At 37.5% G+C, this 10,159-nt stretch overlaps 1 protein-coding gene across 1 annotated transcript; it reads left to right on the top strand.

Moving 5' to 3' along the window:
- The first annotated feature begins 4,981 nt into the window (after positions 1-4,981).
- On the top strand, positions 4,982-6,007 carry LOC124456913 (putative nuclease HARBI1). The gene has a single exon (XM_047007222.1). It carries the CDS (start codon positions 4,982-4,984, stop codon positions 6,005-6,007), a length of 1,026 nt encoding a protein of 341 aa, XP_046863178.1.
- Positions 6,008-10,159: the final 4,152 nt, after the last annotated feature.

Below are 10,159 nucleotides of genomic sequence, written 5' to 3'. Positions count from 1 at the left end.
TTGCTCTGAAAAGTTAGTTGCCTGCAGCTCTTCGTTTTCAGACACAGCAACAGCCATGGCAACAATTAGGTTGGCATAATTCTCCAGTTTGTTGTTACAATGTTCAGCAATAACTGAATCTTTATTCCGGTATGCTCGCTTGCTGTAGTCAACAATTTTTAATACTCAAAAGAAAGCCTCGCAGCTCTTCATCATCTGCCATTTTTGACGTTTTAATATGTCAAACTTAAACGAAGACTTCCTCGGGTCAATCTACAGTCACTGGACAACTTTGCAGCTGTAATTCTCGATTACTGTGTATAAAATCTCGACCAGTGCATAGATAATTTCACTCAGGATAAAAAGTATAGAAATAATCTCAGTTATTGCTAATATTTCTGGACTATCGCTTACAGGTCTCGGGTGTTAATTTATTTCGACTACAGAATAGAGTTATTCTCGAGTATCATGTATTTTTTTGAACTATAGTAAATAAAACTCAACCATTGCTTGTAAAATTCGATACACTTTAGTCTGCTTTGGATTGCCATACATATGAAAAGCATGGCATATAAACCCAGCCTTTGTTTCTCATCTACCACCTGCATGAAGCTGAAAATGGCCACACCAGTTGTCTTTGTTGTCATTTTCTTGTGAAATTATATTTATAACATTGTATTTACAAACTAAAAAGAGAAACAAATTGAACGTACTTATGTCAAGGAATCAACATCAAATTCAATTTTTATACCCTTCTACCATAATATTGACCCATTGTCTACAATACATGTTCAACGATATCCTTACCTACCATGTTTTATACCAGCCACAACAGTAGTCGGCCATTCATGTTTCATGTATTTTTATAAATTAAAAATCTGCATGTATTCATTTCACTTTAAAATGAGTTTTAAATATCAACATATATATAAATGCTGAACTGTACAGTACACTGCAAAACTGTCAGAAGGACTAGTTCCTTGGAATATTGTCCCGGACATGTGTCCAGATACCACATTTTGGATTTTTATTTGATGAACATGGTAAAAGATGTACATGAACTTTCTGCAACATATGATGAACCAAGCAAAGAGAGAATGGATGCAGTGGACTAAAAATGAAAGTGAATGATGTAACTTTGTTGTTTGGTCCATTTGCAAAGTTTGTTGTTGAAGAAATCAATGATGAAGATTTGAGACACCAACAAGTACGCCAATAGTTTTCTCAAGTCAAAAAATTTAAAATGGGTTAGGTTTTCCAGTTATTTTTTTTAATTTTGGTTAAAACCTGCTAAAACCAACTGGCAGGTAACAATTTGAATGAAAAATAAGTACCCGCATATTTTTTATGGTACATTTAATACCATATTCTATATGATGTTAAATAGCAATATTATAATAAACATTGGTGTGCATGTTTTGAAAATTTTGGGGGTGCTACAAAATTTTTCAGGAGTTTATCCTCATGCAATTGCATAACATCTACCACTGTTGCCACTGGTATTATTTTACTACATATTGTTATATTATAAGTGCAAATTTCATCAATGTGAACCCAAATACCATAGAAACAACAAAATGACACACTTTTCCACCAGCACAAAACAATTGTTGTTGCATTTATGCAAAGTTTCCCATTTTTTTCTTATAAATGTACAAACTGCACAATGTATCAATGGCAGATTCATTCTCTTTTGCGGTAACCTTCTTGACTTCAAGTAGTACATTTTCATTTGTAATTCCATCAGGTGATGCCCCAAGAAAAGGATAAGTAAAGGAAATGATAAATCCCACCTTCCTACAGTATTTCCAGAAATTACTTCATATTATTTAAGTATGCCAGCTGCTGATTCAATTCCATCCTTCATTGCTTTGGTTTGAATTGGTGTATGGTAGTTAAGAACATCAGCAATAGCTTTGGTAGGACGTGTTGTTGGTTTTATTAAGCATCTTTTGACTTTTGATGTTGTAATACGAGGTTGTCTAACATCATACCAAAGTTTTGACTCATGTTGATTGACAGTAAGTTCCATTATACCATCGCAGTCACTCACTGATGCTAGCAACCTTTTCTTAACCCTAGATATTTGTTTAAAGCAACCAGCTTCATACTTGCATCATCTGAATGTGCACTATATGAAGGACTGCAGTCAGAAGATGTAGAACTCCCAAATTTATTTTCATCATTTGGCTTTGGAAGAATGAAGCTCAAGCCGAAATTGTTTACTTTATTTAAAGTGTTTATATTACGAATTTTAGCCCCCTTTTTTATTAGCTTAATTGAAAGACCTTGTTTCAGTGATTTTAAATCTGCAATTATAATTGAAATTGGATTGGTGAAAGTGATTTTACAGACGTTCAAAGTCACGATTTTCAGCATTATTTTGCGAACTTTTTGATAGGTATGCTAATGACTTGTGACGTAGAAAGTTGAACACATATATCAACATGGCGTATTCTACTAGTAATCTTAATAAGCAACGCGGAGGAAAACGCTGTGTTGCTGGCGGACCTAGTCAAATTAGTTGCGCCAATGATTCAAAAACCGAAGGAATGTCGATGCATCTGTTTCCTAAAACAGAAACAGAGCCGCAAAGACATAGAAAATGGGTAAATTTTGTGCGCAAACATAGACCGGGTTTTGAGGCTTCCTCTACCTCGTGTCTGTGTTCTGCGCATTTAAAATTTTTTTTTTGACCTTAATTTGAACGTGCAAGTCAAGCTCAAAAGAAGGTTGAAGAAAGATGCTAGGATTCTGGGATTCCTGAACCATTACAGGACGAAATAACCGATCAAAAGCGAAGACAATAAGTTTACGCTTGTTTATGTTGATTTTTCTTTTGTCATATGTAAATTCGATATGTTTTGTAGATTATTAGACAAACTCTCCATAAGCCATCGCTGAAGGAAACATGTTCTCTCGATGAGGAATTACCATCTACTAGTGATGGAGCTGAGCATGTTGAAGTATGCACTGGGGAAGTAAACGATTCGCCATTTGAAGAAGAGCTACATGCATAGCATCGTCTTAAGGAAAAACTTACGTCTTTACAAAAGACTTTAAGCTGGTATAAAAAGACAAAAGCATCTTTGAAGAAAAAGGCCCAGAAGTTGCAAAATGAATATCGAAGTGAAATCAGGGAAAATCGTAATACATCAGTGGTGACCAGCATTAATTTAAACGATGTATTGCAGGGGAGTGCTGAAGAGCTTTTCGAAGGAGAATCATACATGGACTACTCCTCTTTCAAAGAGTCTAGTCCGAGTGAAGATTTAGATGAAGATACAACAAGTAATACAGTCAGGTATTTTATCTTATAAAGAATTAGATGTCTGTTGTATTTCATAATAATGAATTTTCTTAATTGTGTTACAGAATTGATGAAGGAGCAAGCTCGCATGAACAGCCTATGTTTATGGTATTTTACATCTCATTGGTTGAGTTATTTGAAAAATTTTGCTTTAACTGCAATGTTGAAAATCCAAAAGTATACATTAAAAACATTGGTTTGATGGCCTTAGTAGAGCAAAATTGTGGTAAATGTGTTGAAAAGAACTTTATGTGGAGAAGCCAACCTATGGTTTTGGGAAGATATCCAGCTGGAAGCGTTATGACTAGTTTTGGTATATTGATGTCTGGTGTCAGTATAAGTCAGGCCATGCTGATGTTGAAACACAAGCAGGTAAAGTCCAAGTATTCTCCGATTCCATAGACCCACAAAACCATCGCATCAACCATCTGTATGCCACAGCTTTCAAGTACCTGAAGTAAATAAAAAGGTTGGACTAATTATTGTTGATGAAACAATGTTGATGATAACATTGTTTCTCATACAATTTAAAATCTTACATATTTAATTATTGTGATGCTTGGTGGCGATAAGCACATCCATTCCTATCTCTCAATTGTGGCCCGACGTTTTCAAGGACAGCCTCATGAACTAAAGGCCCAAATTTGGCATGCTGTGTTATGCATGATATTTTCTCAATGCTGCCATCGAATGTCATTTTCTGCAAAGCTGGTCCTCAAACCCGCTGTTAGAAAAAAGATATCCACTTACTGCAAAAAAGCCATCATGGCGTAGAAGTCACCTAAGTTAATAATATCTCTCCAGTACAATTGTCTTCTGTTCCTTATTACATGAAATGCTTTAATAACAGCTCCAACATCCAGAGTGATGTGCATATAAGACATGTTCCACTGTTTTGCAAGTTCTCCAGAGACCTTGAAAATCTGGATGATAGTGTCATACTCTGTTATAGGAGTCGAAATTGGTGGAAGATAAGTCATCGATGTCTGCTGTCAGCTTTTTGCACTTGCTTTATGATCCAACCTCTAAATCTTGGATGGATTTGATCATTGGAACTGATAAATCTGATTTATTTCCACATAATTAACAACAGCGAGCACATTTTGTCAGCATCTGTGTTTCCCTCTCTAATATTTTCTCCTGAAAACATTGGTGGATTCTTTTTAGGATGAACTGTTTTGTAAGCATTGTTTGTCATCTCATGGAGCTCAATTGATCGTTTGTTGGATTTTGGTATACTATTATTGCAAGGTCACTAAGGGGCTGATTACATGGAGCATTTTCAACCCTGGGTTGAACTGAACCCTTTTAAGTGAGTTGAAATTTATTGCGATTATATGGAAATCTTGTCCCCGGGGATGGAAATTACCGGGTAAACGCGCGAAATTTAAATATATAAAACATGGCTGCCGAAAATCACAAAAACATAACATTTCAAGTTATTCAATGTGGAATCTTAATAGCGCTGATAATACAGTGCTGTGGTATGGCTATTGCATACAGAATGATGCAGCAGAAGAGGATAAGGATACTTGATGCATATTTTCAAGGAAAAACCAAGAAACTGATGAGAAAGAGAAGGCATCTAATGCTTCGTCGGCTTTGCCGAAAACCAAGAAGCACCTGGGTAGTATTTGGTAGGACCGATCAGTGGTGGAGGAATCTAATTAGTGAGAATGCTTTATCCATTTCATGGAAAAAAAATTTGAGAATGAGCAAAGAAAACTTTTCCGTTTGGTTGCTGAACTAGATCCTGTAATTGGTCCTAAACCAAATTCACCCAACTACAGGCTGCTTAGCTCAAGCAAGGTGGCTGTAACGTTATACTACCTTAAGGACACTGGCTCTTTGTGGATGACTGCTAATACTTTTGGCATTCATCAGTGTACAGCCTCTAAAGTTATTAAGGAAGTGTGTTCTGCTATCAACAAATTATTAGGGCCCAAATACATTTTCTTGCCAAAGAATGAGAATGAAATGAGGAAAAAAGCTTCTGAATTTGAATTAAAATTTGGTATGGTGCAAGCCTTTGGACTGATTGATGGTACTCACATTCCAATCAAATGCCCACCAGAAAATTCTCAAGATTTTTTTAATTACAAACAGTATTTTTCTCTCAATGTCCAAGCTGTTTGTGACAGTAAGAGTTACTTTATGGATGTAGAGTGTAGGTGGCCTGGATCAGTGCATGATGCAAAAGTGTTTGCAAATTCATCTGTTTGTAAAAGGCTTAACAACAGACAGTTACCAATCACCTACCTCACACTTTTACCAGGTCATGATCCAGTTCCAAATTATCTTATAGGGGATCCAGCATACCCCTTAACACAATTTTGTCTAAAGGAGTACCAAACATGCACAGACAATGCCCAGATAATATTTAATAGTATGCTCAGATCAGCAAATCAAATTGAATGTGCTTTTGGCAGACTCAAAGCTCGTTGGGGTTTCCTCAACCGAAAAGTGGACATAAAGTTTGATTTAGTTCCAACAGTCATATACAGTTGTTTTGTATTGCATAATTTCTGCGAACAAAATGGTGACTTCTTACAAAATGAAAAGGAAATTTACTGGCAAGTGTTACAACATGTACAAGATGAAGATACTACACCAAATTTGCCTGATCAAATATATTCATGTAACAACTTAGATGGTGAAACTGTTCGTTCACTACTAACAGATTACATTACCCATAACTTGCCTTATAACTATTATTAACATAACTTACAGGCTACTTGCTACTATTAAAAACTATTGAATATCATACATTTATGTTTCAAAAACAATGCTGTTTTATTGTTGTGAGAATCAGGTTGTGGAATATACTGCAAACAACCAAATATTAACTATTGGAAAAGTACTTAACTTTTTAAAATACATAATTTGCATGCATCTTTACAGAAAGGCAATATTCACTGTTGTTAAAGAGTTTCATAAGTAAAACAGTTTTATGCATTTTGATTGTCATTGTCAATTTTCCGGGAGCAATGATCTTCAAAATCGAATTGGCAAGTACCATAATTATTGTGGAATGTTGCATTAGGCATGTGACCAGGAACATGGTAAGGATTAGGACTATAGGGCATGCCTTGTAGATGGTTGTTTGGCTGTGCACATACCTGAGTCATCATTTGCATTGATTGGGCAACTTGGGCAATAGATTGACTCATTTGCTGCATTGCTGTGGCAAAGGTTACATCAGACTGCTTTATTGCATCACTATTGTCTTTCCTGAATTGTGCATCTTCTTTGGCCTCCTTTAACAGGAGCTGGTCACGCTGGGCAGCACTTAACTGTCGTTCAAGATGCTTTCTTTTGTTGTCAATTAATCTTGGAACCATTGCCATTGCCTTCCGTTTTCTTGTACCACTGTCCAGGTCCAAACAGTCGTCTAATGAAACATCATTGTTCTCATCATTCAGGCTTTCTGATGGGGAAAGAGAAGTAGGAAAAATTACATCATCCTGCTCTTTTGCATTGGTGGCATTAACTTCCTCGGTGAAAGTTCCACATTTCAATGGCTCTGTCGCCGGAGAACATCCCCATATCTTCACCAGTTCATCATAAAATTGTAACACAATATTTCCTCTACCACTGCGACGTCCACTAGTTACAGCAACAGAGAAGTTATGTCGAATTTCTTTCAGTTTTTCATGGACACGCTGATATCCTTTCTTTACAAGTTTTTTATCATGATCTTGCGCAACTCGTAGGGTTTTTTTCTCTTTTTGCTCCTCACTAAGGACATCATCTTTCAAGCCAAATATTGGATGAGTTGTAACAGATGGCGGACCAAACTGGGTCGGGTCATCAGCATATATTTTCGCCAGTTCCACGCGTATTGCTTCGTATAATCGGACTTTATCAGCATAGAAATCCAAGTTTTGACACTCCATTTGGCTTTTATAGTTGGCCAAACAGCGTATCAAGTTCTCAATTTTGTCATCCTTGTCCCAACGAAATCTTCTTTCGCGATAAGTGCTTGTATTTACAAGTTCTTCCTTATTTTCCAGATCCTCGTGTATCGTCTCCTCCATTTTGCTAAGGACAACAATCAGACTACGCATGCTCAAATATCTCGGCCCTGGGTTGAAAACAATTACATGGCGTAACTTTCAACCCAGTGCTGAGTTCAACACTGGGTTTGTCATGAGTTATTGATTAATTTGTAATTTGAGTAGTCTGAATTCAATCTAATAAAGACACGAGGCACAATCATTACATGGTGTCAGATGGAGAAATTTTGACCCCCAGATCCACTCATATTCGAAGGAAATTTATCAGATTTATGGGATAGATGGAAACAACAATTCGAGCTTTATCTGGTAGCTACAGAATCACACGAGAAAACAGAAGATATCAAGACGTCAATTTTCTAACATGTATCGGGAAGCACGGCATAGAGATCTACAATACATTTACGTTCTCTGACGAGGCAGACAAATTGAAATTGAAACCAGTATTGGAGAAGTTTGAAGCATATTGCAAGCCGAGAAAAAATATCACTCTACTTCGACACAATTTCCTAACACACAAGCAACATGATGGGGTGACATTTGATGCCTTTGTCACCGAGCTAAAAAGACGAAGTGCACAATGTGAATTTGGCGACCTTAGAGAATCACTCATCAGAGACATGATAGTAATCGGGGTCTCAGACAACCCGCTTAGAGAGCGACTGTTAAGGACGGAGACTTTGACTCTAGAAAACGCAATAAAAATTGGTCAGGCATCAGAAGCAACAAAGCAACAAGCAATGACATTAAGCAGACCACACACCGGAAACCAGAACAATGTCGACGAACTACGCACGAAATCTAACAATACAAGGCGCCCACGACAACAAAGCGCATATACTTCAGCATCTTTGCAAGCTCGCAGCAATTGTAAATACTGTGGCGAAATTCACCAACGAGGAAAATGTCCTGCATATGGGAAAACATGCTCAAAGTGTCATAAATTGAATCACTTTGCCTCTGTTTGCTTATCTACGTCCCGCAGCGTACATTATACCACGGAAGGTCATGAAGGTCACGATTACGAGATCGCAAGCGATGCCAATAACATTTTCATAGGAACTCTCTCAACGGAAGTGACAGACAACTCCGTCAATACGGCTAATATTACGCAAGATGGAAATCGTGACTGGATTATCTCTCTGCGATCAAATGAAAGTGTCACGCGGTTCAAAATTGACACTGGAGCTCAGGCTAACGTCATACCAATGGGAACAATTGAGAAACTAGCAACTAGACCGCATATTGAGAAAACTAATACAACGTTGACAGCATATAACGGAATGAATATTCCAGTGGTTGGAAAATGCATGCTAGACATTCAACATAACAATCAAACCCACGCAATACCGTTTGTTGTTGCAAACACTACTTCACCGCCACTAATTGGGTTACAAACCAGCATCGACCTCAATCTTATAAAGCGAGTTTGGACCGTAAATGCTAAAACACCAAACTTCATACAAGAGTACAAAGATGTTTTTGGAGAACTTGGATGCCTAAAGGGTGAACATCACATTAGCATTGACCCCAATGTAACGCCAGTAGTTCATCCACCTCGAAAGATTCCAATATCACTTATGGAACGTCTCAAAGCTGAGTTAAAACGCATGTGCAAGCTGGATGTCATAGAGAAAGTTGACAAACCAACCGATTGCTCAGCTTCATGGTAGTTGTAGAAAAGGACAATGGCCAGTTACGTATCTGTCTTGACCCTAAAGATTTGAACACTGCCATAAAACGTCATCATTATCCTATGCCTACAGTGAATGAAGTCCTATCCAAACTGGGCGGTGCCACCATATTTACAAAGCTTGACGCATCCAGCGGTTACTGGCAAGTAAAAGTCGACGAACCCAGCTCGAAACTACTTGCATTTAACACGCCATCTGGACGATATTGTTTTAAGCGCCTAGCATTCGGGATTCACAGTGCCGCTGAAGTGTTTCAGAAGAAAGTTGCTGAAATCATTGATGGTATACCGAATGCGGCAAACGACCAAGATGACATCATAGTCTTTGGTAGGAACAAAGAGCAGCACGACAAAGCACTAAAGGACATACTTGACAGAGTAAGAAAGTCTGGACTTAAACTGAATGAAAAGAAATGTCGCTTCGGGATTTCCGAGACAACCTTCTTAGGACATGTAATCACTGCAGCAGGCATTAAGCCAGATCCTACACAGCCGTGTGGTTGCCGGCTTAGAATTGCGCCAACGTATCCTCTGCGTGTCGTAAAAGACGACTAAAAGGGTTGGTGTAGGGAAGGGCATCCTACCGTAAAACTTTTGTGTAGCCTTGACATTTTTTCTAGCAATCTAATTTTACATGAAAAAAGTAAGCTATATATATATATATATATATATATATATATACATACACTTTATATATATATACATCTATATACATACAAAGTGTATATACAATGTGCCCTCCCGGCTATCACCACATTAAAATGATGACTCCTGCACTTGGGACACAGGACGTACGGTTACACATTGTATGGATAGTATTGTAGAGTCACCACAGTGCTCAAACCTATAAAGGTGAGCTTTGCATATCGCGAACACAGTGAACGTCTCCATTTGAGACTCTCTACACAATCCGACAGTGCTCAAACTACGTACGCGCAGTGAGCGTAATATACAAAGTATATACAATATGCCCTCCAGGCTATCAACATATTAAAATGATGACTCCTGCACTTGGGACACAGGACGTACGGTTTAAATAAGTACAGGATGAACAGGCACATATAAATATATACATATAAAAAATCATTTAAAATCCGGAGAAACTTCTATCTTTTATGTATTAAATGCCTGGGGCCGGTTGTATAAAGCTCTTAACTACTT

The sequence above is a fragment of the Xenia sp. Carnegie-2017 genome, unplaced genomic scaffold, assembly GCF_021976095.1.
Source record: "Xenia sp. Carnegie-2017 unplaced genomic scaffold, XeniaSp_v1 HiC_scaffold_6, whole genome shotgun sequence".
Classification (NCBI taxonomy): Eukaryota; Metazoa; Cnidaria; class Anthozoa; order Malacalcyonacea; family Xeniidae; genus Xenia; species Xenia sp. Carnegie-2017.
Note: the sequence above shows the minus strand (reverse complement) of the source record. Positions and strands in the feature narration are given on the sequence as shown.

What these genes read in the sequence shown, in the direction of transcription:
- LOC124456913 (XM_047007222.1), top strand. Translation starts at nt 4,982, where the DNA reads ATGGAAAAAAAATTTGAGAATGAGCAAAGAAAACTTTTCCGTTTGGTT.